We start from the raw sequence: 20778 nt of genomic DNA, 5'->3' as shown, positions 1-20778 counted from the left end.
GCATTTTTAGGAGATTTTAGATTATAAAATTTGAGATTCGGGCAAGGAAAGAATAAAATGATTTGTTTTGGAACTTGGTTTAAAAGGAATAAGGCCAACGCCGTCCCCGTGTTCACAAAAGTACTTGAATTTTATTTTTTAAGTGAAATTCAAAATTGATCTCTGAAAAATTGGATTTGCACTATTTTTTTTCGTTGAAATGGGAAAAATTATGTTTGACCTAAACATGATAAAATCATACTCCATTTAAAGTTCCTTTATTGACTAATCTACTCTTAAAGATTTAAAGGGTATATAAGTCATTGTATTCGCTCATTATTTCTTTTTTACACAATTACATTTATGGATTTAGTGTAAATACTTAACCCACTAATGACATGTTGATTTATGATAATAACTTACATTCATATTTTACACACCATTCATGTGAATTATTTATTACTCCCTCCGTCCCATATAATTTGATCCGATATTCCATTTTGGGTTGTCCCATATAATTTGGCACACTTCACTTTTACGATTTTTGGTAGTGGACTTCATATTTCACTTACTCATTCCTAATCACATTTTATTATAAAACTAATACTTTAAAAGTAGAACTTACATCCCATCAACTTTTTTAATTCACTTTCCACTAGATTTCTTAAAACCCGTGCCGGATCAAAGTGTCCCAAATTATGTGGGACAAAGGAGTATTTTTTTTGGTTTATTCCATTACAGTTGAGTTATTTTTTTTAGAGAAAAGAAACACTATATTTACTTTATTCTATTATTTTCCCTCCAATTAATCCATTTGACAACAGCTTAAACCCATTTTCTCTATTGCCAATATCAAACTGCTTCCAGTGACAAAACACCGAAAAGTACTCTGTATTATTAATCTCCAATGTCAAAATTCTTGTGCTGCCAATAGTTGCAACCATTAATTGTAGAATGACTTTTACGCCACTTGACTCCATCCCCATCCAATTCGTCTTATCATCTTTGAAGTTTGTTATTAAACTCCTCACCACAATTGTCACATCTTTGGCAATAAATTGAATGAACATTTTTCTCTTCCGTAAAAGTCCAAACAATCAATATTCACATGTGTGGACCATCCGAGATATTTATCACCAAGTACTCCCACCGTCTGCAATTAGGAACCGTATTTTTTCATTTCGGTCCGTCTACAAATAAATTTTTTGGTTCATTTTTACCATAAATAGTAATGAAAACCACATTTCATTTAAAACAAATACTCCATATATAAATGTTAATTATATTTCACTTAACATTTTTCATCCATCTTTTTTAAAACTCATGATGGAAAAAAATGTAACTCGTATTGGTAGACGGGTAATAAATAACATGGTAAATAGCCATTTAAATCACCAAGTTTGGTCCAAATCTGGTCTATCTCACAAAGTTTAAAATCCGCTAATTAAATCACAAAGTTTTACTTTTTCTAGTTTATCTCATTGGTCGAATTTTAGGTGGAATATTTGCGTCTCTACATTGAAATCCATCTTGAAATATCAATCCAACTTCAAGATCAAGCTACTTATGATTACACTTTGGATTATACACACAATTATCTCGTGATTAATCTCAATCCACGTCAACAAAGATTCCACCTAAAATTCGATTCATGAGATAAACTAGAAAAAAATTAAAACTTTGTGATTTAATTAGCGGATTTTAAATTTTATGGGATAAACCAGACTTTGACGAAACTTGAATCACTTGATGATTCACGTGACATTTTTTTCTAAAATAAAAATAGTGTGTTCTCATTCTCAATCACGTTTGTGTATATGTATACACTTCTTTCTGATTACAAAACATGCACAAACCATCTAAGTTAAAATTAAGTTGAATAATGACCGTGATTTGGCTAGTTATATCATTGACTGTGTTTATCTATTTCCTCCAAAAACTTCTCGGGCCGAGAAACGTGAAGAAGCTACCTCCCGGCCCGAAAGGCCTTCCCATATTAGGCCATCTCCACCTGGTGGGGAAGAACCCTCACCGTGATTTGCACCGCCTAGCCCGAAAACACGGCCCGATCATGGGCTTACGCTTCGGCTTCGTTCCAACCGTCGTCATGTCGTCTCCCGCTGCAGCCGAGCTCGTTCTCAAGACTCACGACCTCGTCTTCGCCAGCCGGCCTCCCAACGAGGCCGCCGCATGCATTTTCTATGACCAGCGAGACTTGGCTTTCGGGCCGTACGGCCCGTACTGGCGCGACATGCGAAAACTTATCACGTTGAAGCTGCTGAGTAATCTGAAGATCAGCCATTTCCAGCACATGAGACGGGCCGAGCTCAGGCTGCTCGTTACTTCTCTCAAACGGGCTGCTGAGAGACGGGAAACGGTCGATCTCAGCGCCCGGGTTACTTCGCTCACCGCCGACATGAATTTCTTGATGGTGTTTGGGAAGAAATATTCAACTATGGAGGAGAAAGGGTTCAAAGATGTGATCAGGGAATCAATGGTGATTATTGGAAAATTCAATCTGGCTGACTATTTTCCGTACATTGGCATGCTTAATCTCCAGGGATTACACGGCAAGATGAAGCGAGTGAACAAGATTTTTGATGGGATTTTGGAAGAAATAATCGATGAGCACGTGAAGACGAAGAAGAAGCAGATAGATGGAGACATCGTTGATACAATGATGGAGATTATGGAATCCGGAGAAGCGGGGTTTGATTTTGACCGTCGCCATGTCAAGGCCATTCTCCTCGTAATAATAATATATATATTGCCGCTCTTTTAATAATACAAGTATGCATTATATCGAAATAATATGAATTTCTATGTTTTCAAGGATATGATCATAGCAGGGATGGATACTTCATCAACAGCACTGGAGTGGGCCATGTCGGAACTGATGAAACATCCTGCAGTGATGAAGAAACTCCAGCATGAACTGGAGTCAGTGATGGGATTGGATCAAATGGTTGAAGAATCGCATCTCGACAAACTGGAATACTTGGACTGTGTGGTTAAGGAAGCCCTGCGTCTCCACCCTGTGGGGCCCCTCCTAATTCCTCACCAATCCGTGGAGGACTGCGAGGTCGGAGGGTTCCATGTGCCTAAAAAGGCAACAGTTATCGTGAACGTGTGGGCTATCGGGAGGGATCCCGATGTTTGGGCTGACCCGGACTGTTTTCTACCAGAGAGGTTCATTGGTAGCGAGATAGACCTGAGAGGCCACCATTTCGAATTGTTACCTTTTGGTGCGGGCAGGCGGGGCTGCCCCGGGATGCAATTAGGGCTGACGGTGGTGAAACTGGTGCTCGCGCAGTTGGTGCATTGCTTTGATTGGGAGCTTCCCGATGAGATGAATGCGAGTGATGTGGACATGACTGAGAAATTTGGTTTAACTACTTATAGAGCTAAGCCTCTCATGACTGTGCCCAGTTGTCGTTTGCATTAGTATTGAAATTTGGTGTTATTATTGCTAGTTTTTGGCATGTTTTCTCAAATGAACAACTTGTATATAAATGAATATTTTTAAATGTGAATAATAATAAGAATAACATAAAATTTTAAATAATAGAGACAAGAATAGGAAACCTCATCCATTTTTGTGGAAGTGGTCTTATCTTCAAAATATATTTTACTCCCTTCATTCCATATTAGTAGTCATTTTGTAATTTTTATACATTCTATAGTAGTGGAGTCATTTCATTTTTTAATAAAAGTCTAACACATTTTTTTTACTTACTTTACTTTCTCTTACTTTATTCTCTCTTTATCTCTCAGTTTTTTTCATTTCCTACTTTATTCTTCTTTTGCGTAACTCACTTAACATAATTTTTCTTAAATTGTGTGCCGAAAAGAAGTGACTCCACCACCACGAAACAGAGGGAGTACTACTTAATTGAATACTGTAAACGTAAAATCGAAAATATTCGGATACTTCATATAAAAACACATTACAAAAGATTTACTAGAATGAAATTTGATCAATTCTAGGGATTGCTTTTGATGGGTAATGGCTCAAGGATGATCCGGTCCCTAAACTGCCAAGAACTATGAGAAATGATTCAAAGAAAACATAAATTCATGCTTGTATTAACTTACATATCTAGAACACGTGTAATTGTATGTCAAGCAAATTAAATCCTAAAACATTCTAGCATTCAAGTCACAAATACTTCAAATTGGAATTTGTATGCAACCCCCTTTAATTCACGCATTCTCTCTAAATTAATTGAATGTGCCGCATTCACCATATAATCAATATATATTACTCCGTGTGAGGCCCATCCAAGATATTGATCAAAATAGTAATATTTTATTCACTGACACACTACAACAAATCTCTCTCATGACGACGCGAAATTTGAGACGAATTTAATTGCATTGGGAAATTTTTTTAATTATTAAAATTGCATACGCATCCAAAAAGTGTCGTTGATTAGATCAATACAGAGACATTAAAATTCTGCGTCCCAAATTATAAACGGATTTTGTAATTAACATAAATGAAGTAAATGAATTAAATTTCTCCATCTCCGTCGTTCTCCCTTTCCCTTTTTCACCCGTCGTCGCCTCTCCGCCGGGCTCCGCCACAGTTCCTCCACCGTAGGAAACGGTTAACATTTCCTGTCACTATCCAATCCCTCTATTCACGCTCTGTAGGCACACTATCGTACAAACATCTCCGCCACTTAGGTCGTTTGATGATAATAATCAGATTCAATACGACAAATTAGGCTCGATTCTCATTCTCTCTCTGCAATTTCTTCTTCAGGTATTTATGAATCTCCGTGCACCTGAATCCAAAACAAATAAAAACTGTGGATTTGGTCTAGGGCATATATATATCAATTTTTGGGAATACTTTTATTAATTCGATATAATGCCTAAATTGTTTGATCTACGGGCTGTTTATTTAATGTTTTTTAATTATTCCATGTACTAACTCCATAAACTGCTTCATGAACACTCCTCTTGCAGAAATTGCACCGTTTTTAACTGAGAGGAATTTCTACATTTACTGTTACTATGATTTAATCTACATCATATTGTTTGAGCATATCCATGTTTTTAGCTACTTATACTTTATCCACTTGCTCTTGCTCTTGCTCTGAGCTTCGGGTATTGATTCCATAAGGTATGTTACAGCATATTCATGCACACAAGCTCTTTTTCTTTAGTCTCATCTTGTTGGTGTTTCCTAGGGTGATTTAGTTATTGGTATTCTTCTATGCAACATTATAAGCTCTTTCTAAGATGGAAATCGGAGAGCGGGAGAGGCACTGGTTGAGTGGCAAAGTGAGTGAATAGTTTTGTATGTCTCAACCCTCTTCTATGCATAACATTAAGATGGCAGCCAGATAGATTAGAAGTTTACTATTTTTTTTATAACTGAGAGTCTGAGACAATGATCATCAACAGATTGAAAATAAAGAGACAATTCTGGAAGATGGTAAGTTCAGTAGTCATTAGATCTGGAGTGTATTGAATATGAATGTATTTACACTGATAAACTAAGTGACAGATTCAGTGGATCAAATGATGTATTACATCACATAAGATATGGTTACCACTTAAAAATGATAGTGGTGTGTGATTACAAAATCTCTAGAAGCCAGATTGGTTATCCATCTCATTTTAATGTAGCAGTAATTAGATTTTGTCGCCAGTGAGAAAAATTCAACACTATTTAAATTTGTGATATTATAATATGTCAAATTCAAAGTTCGTGGGAAAAATAAATTTTTGAAAAGTTTTGTAATATTTGGCGCCAATATCCCAAAAAAATTATACATGTTGTTTGTATACTATCGGTACTCAGAATAATTATATATTTAAATATATATTTATAAAAATAATAATTTAAATAATTATTTTAAATAGTACTATTATTATTTTGTTCGACCCCACGATATTTAGTTTCTGGATCCGCCATTGTATGGGGCTTACAAATGTTTCTCACAAATAGTATGCTTCTGTACTTGTTTGTGTATGGCGTTTTGATTCTGGAAATATTTATTTCAACACCTCTTCTTCTTGCAAATTTAATTGTTAATTTTTTTTATTAGATTAGGATTAAGAGTTTCTGCTAAGTTGGAAGATGGAACGGTTGTATCTGAAGCAGAGGGCACTTAATTCACTGTTGAGAAGGCCTTTACTGTTGTGCTCTTGCCAAGGCTGCAAAGACGATGAAGCAAAGCAAAAGAATTCTTCTTACTGCCAAGCTACAATGTAAAGATGAAACTTTTCAATTAAACTTGGACTTTTTGGTAAGGGAGTTCTGGTCTCATAAATTTGAGTGAGTCCTATAGAGCAAAAACCCCTTTTTTTTGCAATGATTTTGTTGTCATTTTACTGAATCTTGGCATTTTCTTGCAGGGATTGTGGCAAACAAGTCTATTAGGTAAGAATAAGAGCTTTTTCTCTAGACAGCCTGAGTTAGACATATTCATTGTTTATAGAAGTTCAATAATGTTGCATCCATAAATATATTCTAGAGTACTGTATTTTACTTGTAGCTTCATAAAATTCAACCTCATCGCAGGGACTGTCGGGCTGCCTATCTGATGATGAGGACCTAACTCTCTGCCAGCCATAATATAACTTGAAAAGCATTATTGTTAGGTATGTTATTGACTACTCATATGTCTAAATCTGATGCTCCCAGATGAATTTCCAGGTGACCTTTTGTGAACATTAAAATGGTTTCTTGCCTGAAGTGGATTTAAATTTTCAAGTATACTTGATATTGATATTGATATTAGTAGTGGATGGATAAGGAAATCCATAACTTGTTTTGCTTTATATGGAGTATATGATAATGAAGCCCATAACTTGGTAGTGTATTAGTTATGCATACCGCAAGTTGTAAGATAAAAAACTAATTTAAGATTAAATGTGAAACTTTGTTTAAATGAAAACAAGAGTGTTTCTTTTTTTTTCTCTATAGTTGTGTGTATTTGAGTGGATTATCAATATATATCTATACTCCTATAAGTTTTCGCTGGAGTATAGATTATCAACCTGATTATCATTATGTTTGTATTTGGGTGGATTATCATATGGTTGAGTGGATTATCAACCTGACCATTTCTGCAGGGATTATAACAATGAATGGCAAACAAGTCTATTTAGTTGGGACTTCTGATATCTCATTCAAAAACATTTTTGAGCATATAAGACTCTTGAGTTTTCCCAAGCTTCTGCAGCATGGTTGTAAATAACGATGTTAGTTGTTAATTATTTTATGTTGAATCTGCAGGATTAAAGAAAATGTGCCAGAACTTCCTTTGTGTGGATTTAACATGAAAGTATCGAAATTCATTGATCAGTCGTTGAAGAGTTAGAGACTGAATTCTCCCTGCCTCTTAAGACTTTTAAGCAATGAAAAAGGTTGATAGTTTGAAGTACATTGCAGTAGAGCTATGTTTGTTTATTCTCGTTAGATACAAGGTGATTTGATCTTGTTAATTTAGGCCAGTTTCTGTGTAGAACATCTCAGCTAGAAATAGCAGTTTTACTAGAATTTTGGTTTTTGAACTTGGTTTGAATCAGTTTGTAAATAAATTTTTGTCCAATTTAAATTACTTCATTTGTAATTTGATGCCTCTTTACGATCCTTGCTAATGTTTGGAATAGATAGCTTCTACATTTTGCATTTAGGGACATTTTTTTTTATCTGCATTTAGGGGCATTAGGGGCATTTTTAATAGTGTCTCTAAATTCATTTTAAGGGACGCTTTTCAATAGTGTCTCTAAGTTCATTTAGGATGCTTTTCAATAGTGTCTCTAAGTTCATTTAGGATGCTTTTCAATAGTGTCTCTAAATTGCATATTTAGGGACGCTTTTTAATAGTGTCTCTAAATTGATTACTTCACCGATGCTCCACTTTTGCGTCCTTATTCTTTTTTGGCACGCCACCAATAAGGACGCTTTTACAAGCGTCGGTGATATATTTAGCAATCATATTAGCGTCCCTAATGGAATAAAAAAGCGTCCTTAAGTGTTATTTTTCTTGTAGTGACAATAATATGGAGTACCTAAAGTCTGTTTTCCCACGCACATTTGTGTTTGTATAATCTATTTCCACACGCAAATTAAACAAAGAGTCACTACTAAACCAAATAAGAAAAAAAAAGAAAAAAAAAAAAAGAAGCAAAGTTCAAAGTAAGTTGAAAAATAGACCTGATTCGGCTAGTTTTATCACTGGTTGAGTTTATCTATTTCCATCCAACATCACCACATTTGTAATTGTCTCATCTTTAACTAAATTCAGTGAACATGTGTAACCACACATTTACTATATACACAACGTATAAATAATAGCAACTATTTATATTTTATAGTATGTCCCTTAGAGTTTCCACTATGGTGTGAACATGGCTGGTGGACAAGCCATAAAAAGTTGTCCACGGCTCTATAGTGGACTTGTCCACCGCTATAAATCATATTATTTTATTAATTGTTGGTATTTTTTTTTTCAATTTGAATTAAAATTATCGGACGATAATAATTAGAAAAAACACATAATTTAATTATAAAAATTTAAAACCAAATGTTTGTTGTATTATAAAAAGATGAAAATTATACAATGAAAATTATCGACATCACAAAGACAACACCGCATCAAACGAAAAATAAATAAAAATAATAAAAAACTTGTATGGCCACGGCTCTCCGGGCCCTGCTATAGGGAGCCGCCTCTACCCCACCACCTCGTCCCCGCCAGGTAGCTAGCGAGTTGATGCTCGTCAGGTTTGTTCCCTAGTTTTTCGTATGTAAATTTGAGTGTATCCAACTGATCAGGAAGTGATTCCCGACCCAGCTGAGTCGTTGGTACGATAACTGGGACCTGGCTTCAAACAAATTTCCTCAACCCACTTCTACTGGCTAGTATAGTGGAGGTAAGGGTCGAATCCCACGAGGATGGACACGTTTAGATAACTGTGGTGACTTTCCTGGGTGTTTGGTTAGCTACCACGCTTGGGTTGAGATTTTACCTAGACAGGAAATAAAGGTAGTACTCTACTGACTAGTAGGCGGGGAAATAACAGACATGTGGGAGTGTTCGTGAAAATAGGGGACAAGGTGTATCAGAGACATATGGAAAGTGGACAGTTACTAAAAGGGGAAATTTAGACAACAAGGTACATCTGATGGCTGGGAGCTTTCTGACAGGTCTGGATAGTACATCTGAAAAGTAGGGAACAAAAGCAAAAGTAACTTAAAAGTAAAAGTGGTCCAAATAAAGTTGATTTTGACGTTTTCTTCTTCACCAAGTATTGACAAGAATCATGTAAACTCAAACACCATAACTAAACTTCAGATTCATAAACTCAAACTCAAGATCCATTGATTAAAATGCTTAAACTTAAATTAAACGGTAAACTGCAACTTTTACTTCTACTGACTGACATGCAAGGTGGTAATCACGGCGCAGAAAAGAAACTCATGCACGAAAACTTGACTAAACTAGCTACAACTTCGAATCAACAACTCCCAATAAGAAAGCACTCGGAAATTAAAAGCAATAACTAAATCTAACTTTCCTAGGCAGAAAGAAGCAAACTCGAACCAAAGTGACATGCGAAATAGAAACTTCATAATGCAAATGTTGGAAAATAACAAAGTACTTCAAAAGAGCAACAACGATGAGTGTTTGCAAATAACTTAAATGATGAAAACAAGTAAACTTTAAACTAAGAAAGCGATTAACATTGTTTGTGCCACTCCGGGTGATGATACTACTACACTGCTACGATAACTGGCTGGAACGACGGACTGATGACTTCTCCGGCAAACTCTGGACGTCAAGTGACCATGGCTGTGGCGAGGAACGAGAGGTGGAATAATGCTGAAGGATGGATCTTCTAGAGAGAATTCTACTAAGTGTAATTTTCGAACTCCGAACTGAGAGCTCCCAACTGAACTCTTTCTCTCTCTCCAAGTGGCTTCTTTTATAGGGAGGCTTGCCCTTGCTTTTAGGGTAGACTTCTCCCGCATTTTGACCTTTTTGCCCTTGTCAATGATCATCCCAGCTATCCTCCTTCTCCAACTCGAGCCTTTTCTCTGGCATGCATCCTGGTCAGTATCGCACCCTTCTGGCGCCCTTTTCACTTGCGTCACCCGAATCGTCACCTACTGACTTGGATCCTTCAATCATGCACACTTAAGCAATTATTTTGCAGATAATACATGCAATTCACGACATACTGACCAGTAACCAAGGCTTAGAATTCGACTTATCACGAGCCCTCGTCCGCCCTCGTCCTCCACTATATAACTTAATTATAGAATGAATTTAAATTTATTTCTTCATAATTGAAAATCAAATTTTATTACAATTTTCAACCTAAAATAATTAGGGAATATAAAGTATACTACTATCTTTATTGGGTTCAAGTGTAAAATAGGAAGAAAAAGACATGTGGTAATACAATTCATTTTCTAGAGACTTACAATGATATTTTTCAATTTTCTAAGACCTAAAAGATGCACACTCCAGTTTTTAAATGAATGATTAAGGAAAAATTGTAATAGTATAGTTTTCATTATATAATTGTAAATATGGTCAAATTAGTCATAGAAGTATGTAATTAGTGATGCTAACAATTCAAAATACTTTGATTTTATCATATTCAAATTTAAAGGGCGTTTTGTATCTACAATTCTTGTTAATTTAACTCTATTCATTTGAAATAGCGTGCAACCCCTTTCACTCATTCTCTCTAAATTAATTGAATATGTACACCTTAATTTGCCGCATAAAGCATGTAATCAAAGTGTAAGTAATATAGAGTACTATATTTAATTCACTTACAATAATAACTAATTAGTCTGCTTTCCCACGCACGTTCGTTTTTATATAAGCTATTTCCACATTCAAATTAAACAAGAGTCACTAATAAACCAACCAAGACAAAAAAAGAACTAGAGAAGCAAAGATCAAAGTAAGTTGAAGAATGGCCGTGATTTGGCTGGTTTTATCAGTGATTGTGCTTAGCTATTTCCATGCACCATCACCACATTTGTAAAATTGTAAATGCCACATCTATATCTAATTTCAATGAATATGTGTAACCACACATTTGCCGTATACACATATATAATAAATATATTAGGCGTAACCATCCGAAATATTATCAATATAGTATTATCCAAATTCATAAATAATGTATCATTTGTCATTTTGATACTTTCACAGTTTAAAGTTTAATTTGCTTTTTTTTTTCTAGTACATGGTCAGAAAACATGTGGGCCCCATTATTTAATACTTTCTTCGTCCAAAGCTAAATTGAGTATTATTCCTTATTGGGATATCCAAACTAAATTGAGTCATTTCCTTTTTTGACAAAAAACCAAACATCTAATCGCTCTGACTCTATTCAATCACCTACTTTACTAATATCTCTTTATATTTCCTACTCCCTCCGTCCCACAAAAGATGTCACACTTTCCTTTTTAGTTTGTCCCACAGAAGATGTCACACTTTCATTTTTGAAAAAAGTTCTCTCTCACATTAATATAAAAATTATAGTTTCTCTCTCCATTTAGCACACAAAACAAAACCACCTAAAATCCTGTGTCATTCCACAAGTGTGACATCTTTTGTGGGACGGAGGGAGTACTTTATTCCTCTCACCTACTTTTCAACACAATTTCTTAATCCTCATGCCCAAAAATTTTGACTCAACTAAGTTGGAGCGGAGGAAGTACTACTATAATCCCCCCGTCTCATAAGAATATGCACTCTTCCTTTTTAGTCCATCCCACAAGAATATATGCACTTTCTAATTTTGGAAACACTTTTCTCTCTATTGGGGGGATTCATTCTCCACTAACATTACTTTAATTATTTTTTCTCTTTACCTCTCTCTTTTTTTACATTAAAATCCGTACTAAACCCAAAGTGCATATTCTTTAGGGACGAAGGGAGTACTATATAATACTAATATGAAATTTAAAGTAGAAAGGGATTAAAACTTAAAATATAAAAACACAATATCTACGTTACGATTCATTAATTTTTCTCTATACATAGTAAACAAATAAAATTTGGACTCCATATATTACTGCAGGATTTACTCTGTAGCAGGAACGGATATGTCTGCAAATGCAATAGAATGGGCAATGTCGGAACTGATGATTGAAGAATCACATCTCGACAAACTAGAATACTTGTACTGTGTGATCAAGGAATCCATGCGTCTCCATCCCTTGGCGTTCCTCTTAGTTCCTCCCCAATCCATGGAGGATTGCAAGGTTGGAGGATTCCTTATATGTGCGTAAAAAAGCAAGAGTTATTGTGAATGTGTGGCCTATTGGGAGGGATCTTTTCTTCGGGCTAACCCGGACTCTTTTATACGACAGAGGTTCATTGGTAGGGAGATAGACCTGAGAGGCCATCATTGCGAACTGCTACCGTTTGGTGCGGGAAGGCGGGGCTACTCTAGGATACAATTGGTGCATAGCTTCCTGATAGGACGTAATAGATAGTGAGAAATGACGGCAATGAGTGATGTTTTTGCCTTGGTGTGTGTGGGTGCTATTTATTTTTTCTTGTGTAGAGGCTTACATAAGAGCATCCGTAACGCTGTCTCTTATTCGTCTCTTAACCGTCTCATCTCTTCACTATTCATCATCTCTTAACTAAGAGACAGCACCTGCATCCCTCCATCTCTTAACCATCTCTTAACTAATCATTCAATTTGATTTTTTATTTTCAATTCCAACAAATTCAATTAATAAAAACACACTTCATTAAATAAAATAAATATTACAATTTAAAAGCCTAAAAAATAAAAAAAATACATAATTTAAAATCCTAAAAAATAAAAAAAAAATACATAATTAAAATACTCTAAATTAAACTATAAAAACTACTCCGCCGGCGAATCATCATCCCCCGAAGTCGGCGGTGCACCTATACCAAGTTGAGCTCTTATAAACTCAATTCCGGCCATATGGGCTGAAACTTGGCCAGAAGTAATTTTTGAAAGGTCAGCCATCGTGGCTACCAGGTACATGGACATCAGGGTGTGCGAGCCCATGCCCGTGCCGGAGCCCGAGCCCGAGCCCACCTGGCTTGATTTGTCGCGGCCCCTCCCTCTCCCTCTCCCTCTCCCTCTCCCCCTCGCTCTAGCCGCCTTCGCCGCCTTGTTCCCTTGCGGCCGACGTCGTGTAACGGAAGAAGACCCCCCTGCATCATCGGTTGGCGTGCCCTCACGTGAGGTGTTGCCTTCGCCGCCATCACTAGACGAGTAGTGACCACGCGCCGTGTGCTTCGTGCGTTTCGAGCCCGACTCGACACCGCCAGCCCACCTTTCAAGGTGGTGGACTTGCGACCAAACATCGACAAGCTTGAAATCTTTGCCGATGTCGTCTTTGAAGACCTGCAACGCCGCTCTCAGAATGTCGGCTCCACTGGCTCCGCTCTGATAATTCGTCTCTTCTCCCCTGTATATCGCGCAAAATTTTTTGACATCTCTGTCGCATCGGTCCCAATGACTGCGGAGCATCTTCACGTTGCGGGCAACGGTCTTCTTCGGCCTTCGTGCGTTGTAAACTTCGGTGACCTTTTGCCAAAAACACTTGTTGGTTTGTTGATTCCCGACGACGGGATCGTACGAGACGCTGATCCAAGCGTCGTACAGAGCCAACGTCTCGTCTTGGCTGTATGGATGACGGGTGCCGTCTCCCACAACCTCTTCCTCCGCTTCCTTCTCTTCCTCCTCGGCATTGATGTCGAGCCTGAGGCTGATCCTGCCGGAGCCGGAGCCGGAGCCTCCACCTATTGGCCAGTTGGGCAAAGTGCGTTCAGGCGCCAAAAAATTCTCTGGAATTTGGGATAATCCTGGCGATTGCCCGTACCTTTGGGGGGAGGGACGATAGTATGCATCCACATCAAAATGTGGTGTTTGGTACGCCGGCGGAGTGGTCGAGGCTTGGGTGCCCGGCGACGAACCGAGAGTACCCAAACAGTTGTACATGCTCGCCCAATCGTCGAACGAGTTCAAGTCGAACCCGCCAGAGCGCCGCCTGCTGGAGTCGCCGCCGCTGGAGTTTCCATCGTCGGACATTTTTTCAACAATTTGAGAGTAGTGTTTGTGTGTAAAATGGTGAATGAAGTATGGAGTATATTTATAGAACAATAAAAGAAAAAAAAAATTAAAAATTCGACCGTTTGTTCCCAACGGTCATTTGACCGTTTGAATTTTATTTTTTTTATTAAATTTGAATTTTTTGAATTTATAAAAAAAAAATTATTACGTCATAATTTCGACGCCCACTCGCGGGCCGGCGAGTGATCGTCACGCCATGCTCCAGCGCGCGCCACGGGGGCGCGCGCGTCGTCTCGCCGGCACGAGTCGCGCCACGAGATGTCTCGTCTCGTCGAGACGAGACGAGCTTCGCAACGCTGTCTTGATGCTGGCTCGTCTCGTCGAGACGAGACCGAGCCAGCATCGAGTCAGTGATGCGGATGCTCTAAGAGGTTCTCACTGCTTATATTTCTTATCAATTAGTACATGCTAAAAACTAGCAATAGTAACACTAAATTTCAATTCTTATGCAAGCTACAAGTGGGTACAATCACAAGAGGCTTAGCTCTAGCAGTAAGTAGCAATCCTTTCGTTCTTTGTTAATAGAGACATTTCTTTTTGGCACGGAGTTTAAGAACAGTATGTTAAATCGATGGTGGAAAAAGTACGAGAGAGTAAAGTAAGAGAGATGAAGAGAGAATAAAATAAAAATGAGAATTATTTTTTGCCAAAAATAGAAATGACTCAATTAACTTGGAACTTCCCCAAATATAAAATGACTCTATTGACATGGAACGGAGGAGTACAACAAAATTCTCAATCATGTCCAAATCACTCTCTTTCCTCCCATCCCAAAGCTCCCAATCAAAGCAATGCACCAATTGCGCCATAGCACCGGTTTCACCACCGCTAGCCCGAATTGTATCCCGAGCTAATGAACCTCTCAGGTGTAAAAGAGTCGGGGTTAGCCCAGACATCGGGTTCCCTCCTGATAACCCACTAACTGCCAACAAACTATGAGAAACAATTTAATGAAAAAACTTATTCATGCTTGTTTATACATTTAACCTTACGGGAATGTGATCAAATGAAAACTCTAAATATTGTACAAACTCAAAACTATGATCTGAACCATTGAAAAATGTTAACAGATCATAAAAAAGCATCAACAGGAAAATGTCAACAGAATTTCAACAGTAGTCAATGATTGATGTTGTGTTGATATTGTGTTGACATTAAAATCTTAAAATTTTACGCTGTGTTGATATTGTATTGAAACTGTGTTAAAGTTGTGTTGAAGAATTTTGAGTTTGTACAGTATATAAGTTTGCATTTTATCGCTACCTTAATCTTATATATCTGGACACATTTAATTGTATGTATAGCAAACTAAATCCTAAAACATGCATCCAATATATCTATCGAAGTCCCAAATACTTTGGAACTGATGCAGCCCCGGACCCCTTACTCATTGTCTCTAAGTTAATTGAATATGTACGTACACCTTTGCCGCATACACCAAACTAATCAATATATCACGTGGTATTTATCAAAATAGTACTTCCTCTAACATTCCACATTAGGAATCATATTTGATCAAAATAGTACTTCTTCCAACATTCCACATTAGGAATCACAATTGATGTGAACACAGATTTCAAGAAATATAAAGAACCGTAAATTGAAAAAGTTAGTGGAACCATATAATCAATATATCACGTGTGTAACCATCAGAAATATTATCAATAGTATTATCTCCATCCATAAAATAATGTTTCGTTTACTTTTTTCTATGTTGAGTAAGTAGTATGAATCTCACATCTACTTAGGCCTAAGAGCATCCACAACCCCGGCCCGGATTCAGGCCCCAAGTCCCCTCCACATCATCATTCCCCTAAATTTGAGTCACAAGCCACAACTCCTCTAACCCTGCAGGCGCCACCCTATTCACAACTTCAACTTATTTTACTTGTAAAAATTGAAAACGTTGAACAATTATAACACGAGAAATTCATTTTTAATTCAAAAATAATAAATTATAAACTAAAAAAATTAAAAATTAGAACATCAAAATAAAAATGCAAAAAATATTAAAAATCAAAAAAATTAGAAAATTGGGGATCCGTCGCCCCTCTCCCTCTCCCTCTTCTTCATCTTCCTCCCTCTTCTTCCTCTCCCCTTCTCTCTTCTTCCTCTTCCAATTGCAAAAAAAAAATCAGAAAATTGGGGCTCCGTCTGACTCAACTTATTTTTAACACAAGTATACCCGCAAGTGTACAGGGCTAATGTAGCAAATAGTAAGCAAAGAGTATTGTATCCACAGAGACAATCAGTGTCAACCTAAATACCACGAACCAACCTCAACTACTATCTAGATAAATCGGAAAGTTTTGGTTTTCTAAATCTACTTAACAGCAAGGTAAAAACAATTAAAAACAACTAGAGAACTAAAAGCAAATGAGAGAAACGGATGTAGATCAAGGATAAGGAAAGTAGAATCCTACGGGATCGATAACAACTATCATATGCTCAATTAACTTCCAAACTATGCCAACAAAGGGTCTCAAGGGTTATTAAGCTATCACTAAGGTAAAACTATATCTTCTCTCGAAGCATATAATTTGTAGATTGCTACCTAGAACCGATGTCTCATTCCTAGAACTAAGACAACAACTCCTAATAGCTCCTAAGATACTTAGCTTCATTCAAAGGCTCAAATCTCTCGATTAAATTGGCAAAGACGTCAATTTCTTCTCTTTCAAATTAAACTACTCACTTCTCAGTTCTTGTAGTAAAATCCACATGCATTTATAAGGTGATCAGTCAAATAAATGTATAAGCACAGAAACAATCAAAATAACCACATGAGCCAAGACATAGAAAAAAGAAATTAATTAAACATAAGAATCATTGTATCTCCCCCGTAGAACTCTACGAAGGATTTAGCTACTAATGTTCAACACAAAAGTCAAAGAAATATTCAAAGAAATATTCAAAAACATTGTTTGAATAAGAATAAAACTAAACGATGAACTCCTAGAATCGGATTGGGCGGATTGGAGGCCTCGTCTTCAATCTTGCGATGAATACTCGTCCTCTACTCGTTCTTCTCTTCTTTCTAGGTGAAAAGTGGTATTTTTGTGGTAGGAGGCGTGTAGAATGGTGTAGGAGGCGTTCCATGCATGGTTTATATAATTAGGGCTCGGATTTCCTTGTTTAGAAGAGTCGGCTGAACCTGGCGAGTCGCCAGGTTCGTTGCATGTTGAAGCTGGTGGGTCGCCAGGTTGGTAATGATGCGAAGCTGGCGGTTCGCTAGCTTTGTGCTGCAATTTCGTCCTCTTTCCATCCCGATGCTTCCTTTCGCCATTTAAGCCCATTTCGACCATTTTTCTACACATTCTTCACAAAATGGTCAAAATACCAATATCATAGAGAAGTAGCTATAACCATGTCTCAAAATACACAATATACGATCAAATCCAAGTAAAACTACCCTCTAAAACCATGTAAAATCCAAGTGAATCACCGTCCTCTTCCTCCTCTCCCCCTCCCTCTTCTTCCTCTTCCAAATGCAAAAATTGAGAGCTCCGTCACGGCCCAGGAAGCTCCAACGCCGGGCCAGGCCGGACCCTTGGTGCGGCCCAGGCCGCGAATCTCCCTCCTCCAACGCGCGGTGACGCAGGTCGGGACCCAAGCGTGGTCCGACCCGCTGCGTTATTGATGGCCTAAATATAATAAGGGTTGGGATGAAATGGACATAGCTAGGACAGATAATTGGACGATAAGAATAATATTCCCTCCATCTTTTAAATTTTGTCACATTTTGACTGAACACGGATTTTAATAAATGTAATGGAAAGTGAATCGAAAAAATTAGTGGAATGTATGTCCTACTTTTAAATATTAATTTTATAATAAAATGTGAATAAAAATGAATTAGCGGAATATTAGATCCACTACCAAAAATGGTAAAAAAAATGAAATATGACAAATTTTGTTGGATAAACATAAATAGAAATATGTAATAAATTTTTAGGGACGGATGAAGTACATTATTTAATTCCAATAGTATATGACTTATAATTGGACGGTAGGAATAATAGTAATACTCCCTCCGTTCCATAGTAATAGAGTCATTTTGTCATTTTGATATGTTCCATAGTAATAGAATCATTTTCTTTTTTTAGTAAAAGTCAACACATTTTTCCACACCTACTTTACTTTCTCTTATTTTTTTTCTCTTCATATCTCTACCTTTTTCATTTTCTACTTTATTCTTCCTTTACTTAACACACCTAATGCAATTTTTCTTAATCTCTGTGCCGAAAAGAAACGCCTCTATTACTATGGAATGGAGGGAGTATTATTTAATTCCCGTGCATGTTCATTTCAACACATGCTACAAGCATAATAAAGAGCACTACATAACCACATTGTTTCCCAGAGAAAAAAAATGGAAGGAAAGTTCAAATTAAGTTGAAATATGGCCTGAATTTGGATTGTTTTGTCACTGATTATGTTCGTCTATTTCCTCCAGCAGCAACTCGGGTCGAAAAACAAGAAGAGCCTGCCTCCCCGGCCCGAAAGGCCTTCCCATTCTAGGCCATTTCCACCTGCTGGGGAAGAATCCTCACCGTGATTTGTACCACCTAGCCCGAAAACACGGCCCGATCATGGACTTACGCTTCGGCTTCGTTCCAACACTCGTCGTGTCGTCACCCGCTACAGCTAGTGGCGGATCTACCTTATGGGAAGGTGGGGCATTTGCCCCTCCTCATATTGTTCTACACATATATATATACTCCCTCCGTCCCAGAGTCACTTTGACCGGGCACGGGTTTTAAGAATTGTAATGAAAAGTGGGTTGAAAAAGTTAGTGGAATGTGGGTCATACCTTTATATATTAGTTTTATAATAAAATGTGAGTAGGAATGAGTTAGTGGAATATGGGGTCCACTACCAAAAATGGTAAAAATGAAGTGGGACAAATTATGTGGGACGGACCAAAATGAAAAACTGAGACGAATTATCTAGGACGGAGGGAGTATTATACAATATAAATTTTATTTCTTGCAATCTCTCACTAAATGCCCTCCTCAAATTCTTAATATTTCTTCATAGATAAATTTGCCCCTCACCCTGTAAATTTCTGGCTCCGCGCCTGGCTGCAGCCGAGCTCGTCCTCAAGACTCACGACCTCATCTTTGCTAGCAGGCCTCCCATCGAGGCCGGCGTATACATAGCCTACGAGCAGAGAGACATCGCTTTCGGGCCGTACGGCCCGTTCTGGCGCGACATGCGGAAACTCTGCACCTTGAAGCTGCTGAGCAATCAGAAGATCAGCCAGTTCCAGCCCATGAGGCGGGCCGAGCTCGGGCTGCTCGTTGCTTCCCTCGTACGTGCTGCTGAGAGGCGGGAAGCCGTGGATCTCAGCGCCCGGGTTTCTGCTCTCAGCGGCGACATGAATTTCTTGATGATATTTGGGAAGAAATATTCAACCATGGAGGAGATAGGGTTCAAAGATGTGATTAGGGAAACAATGGAGATTTTTGGAAAATTCAATCTAGCTGACTATTTTCCATACATTGGCATGCTTAATCTTCAGGGATTACATGGCAAGATGAAGAGACTGAGCAACATTTTTTATGGGATTTTGGAGGAAATAATTGATGATCATATGAAGACGAAGCAGAAGAAGCCGGCTGCCGACATTGTTGATACACTCATGGAGATTATGGAATCCGGACAAGCAGGATTCGAATTCAACCGCCGCCATGTCAAGGCTGTTCTTTACGTACTAATATTACCGTTTTTTTAAAATTACGAAGTTTGGTCTAATTCTGTTATTCTGAGAAATTGTCTTTTTTTTACAAGGATATGATCGTAGGAGGGATGGATACCTCATCAACGACACTCGACTGGGGAATGTCGGAGCTAATGAAACATCCAGCAGTGATGAGGAAACTCCATTGGATCAAATGGTTGAAGAATCACATCTCGAAAAACTCCAATACTTGGACTGCGTGGTCAAGGAAGCCATGCGTCTCCATCCCGTGGCGCCCTCTTAGTCCCTCACGAATCCATGGAGGATTGTGAGGGCAAGAGTCATCGTGAACGTGTGGGCTATTGGGAGGGATCCGGATGTTTGGGCTACCCAGACTCTTTTACACCAGAGAGGTTTGTTGGCAGCGAGATAGACCTGAGAGGCCGCCATTTTGAGTTGCTACCGTTTGGATCGGGTAGGCGGGGCTGTCCCGGGTTGCAGTTAGGACCGACGGTGGTTAAATTGGTGCTTGCGCAGTTGGTGCATTGCTTTGATTGGGAGCTTCTAGATGGGATGAAAGCAAGTGAAGTGAACATGACTGAGAATTTGGTATTGTTACTTCTAGAGCTAAGCCTCTTGTGGCTGTGCCTACTTGTCGTTTGCATAAATATTGAATTAATTGTGTTATTATTGCTACTTTATGGCACGTGGAATAAAATAAAACACTAACAAGAAATTGATGGTTTTATTTTCCAATTTCTTACAAACATTGTTCATCATCTCATCGTTCATTTCATTTCATAAAGAAGTAGCTTATGCTTCCCTCCAACGCTAACTAGTTGCCATACCGAGACGCCGCCTTTAACGTGCCCCCCACCCCCCCTCGTGCATGAACGACGGGATGTGCGTCTTCTCGTAAGTTTCTATTACCCTAAGGTTGGCTTTTGTGGTCGAACTTGCGTCATAATTTGTGTTGGATGGGGTTAATTTGTGTTTATACA

At 38.0% G+C, this 20778-nt stretch overlaps 2 protein-coding genes and 1 long non-coding RNA gene across 3 annotated transcripts; all 3 read left to right on the top strand.

Annotated features, from left to right (window-relative positions):
- Nucleotides 1–1787: 1787 nt before the first annotated feature.
- Nucleotides 1788–3506, top strand: LOC148930256 (cytochrome P450 71AU50-like). Its single transcript, XM_089066951.1, has 2 exons — nt 1788–2728; nt 2813–3506. Exons 1-2 carry the CDS (start codon nt 1862–1864, stop codon nt 3422–3424), a joined length of 1479 nt encoding a protein of 492 aa, XP_088923077.1. The 5' UTR covers nt 1788–1861; the 3' UTR covers nt 3425–3506.
- Nucleotides 3507–5846: 2340 nt separating this feature from the next.
- On the top strand, nt 5847–7541 carry LOC125211012 (uncharacterized). The gene is made up of 4 exons (XR_007174445.2): nt 5847–6242; nt 6352–6376; nt 6518–6597; nt 7235–7541. It is a non-coding gene; the product is annotated as an uncharacterized LOC125211012 (long non-coding RNA).
- Nucleotides 7542–19120: 11579 nt separating this feature from the next.
- On the top strand, nt 19121–20522 carry LOC125208920 (cytochrome P450 71AU50-like). The gene is made up of 2 exons (XM_048108448.2): nt 19121–19807; nt 19888–20522. Exons 1-2 carry the CDS (start codon nt 19310–19312, stop codon nt 20107–20109), a joined length of 720 nt encoding a protein of 239 aa, XP_047964405.1. The 5' UTR covers nt 19121–19309; the 3' UTR covers nt 20110–20522.
- The last annotated feature ends 256 nt before the right edge of the window (nt 20523–20778 follow it).

Source organism: Salvia hispanica, chromosome 3 (genome assembly GCF_029641045.1).
Source record: "Salvia hispanica isolate PSC_SH4W2 chromosome 3, Shi_PSC_v1, whole genome shotgun sequence".
Lineage (NCBI taxonomy): Eukaryota > Viridiplantae > Streptophyta > Magnoliopsida > Lamiales > Lamiaceae > Salvia > Salvia hispanica.
This window is presented reverse-complemented; position numbering and strand designations above follow the sequence as displayed.

Excerpts from the sequence above, each read along its gene's own strand:
- LOC125208920 (XM_048108448.2), top strand. The coding sequence starts at position 19,310 with ATGCGGAAACTCTGCACCTTGAAGCTGCTGAGCAATCAGAAGATCAGC. Across the intron at positions 19,808-19,887 it reads ATGTCAAGGCTGTTCTTTAC|GATATGATCGTAGGAGGGAT; the intron begins GTACTAATATTA and ends TTTTTTTACAAG.
- LOC148930256 (XM_089066951.1), top strand. The coding sequence starts at position 1,862 with ATGACCGTGATTTGGCTAGTTATATCATTGACTGTGTTTATCTATTTC. Across the intron at positions 2,729-2,812 it reads ATGTCAAGGCCATTCTCCTC|GATATGATCATAGCAGGGAT; the intron begins GTAATAATAATA and ends TATGTTTTCAAG.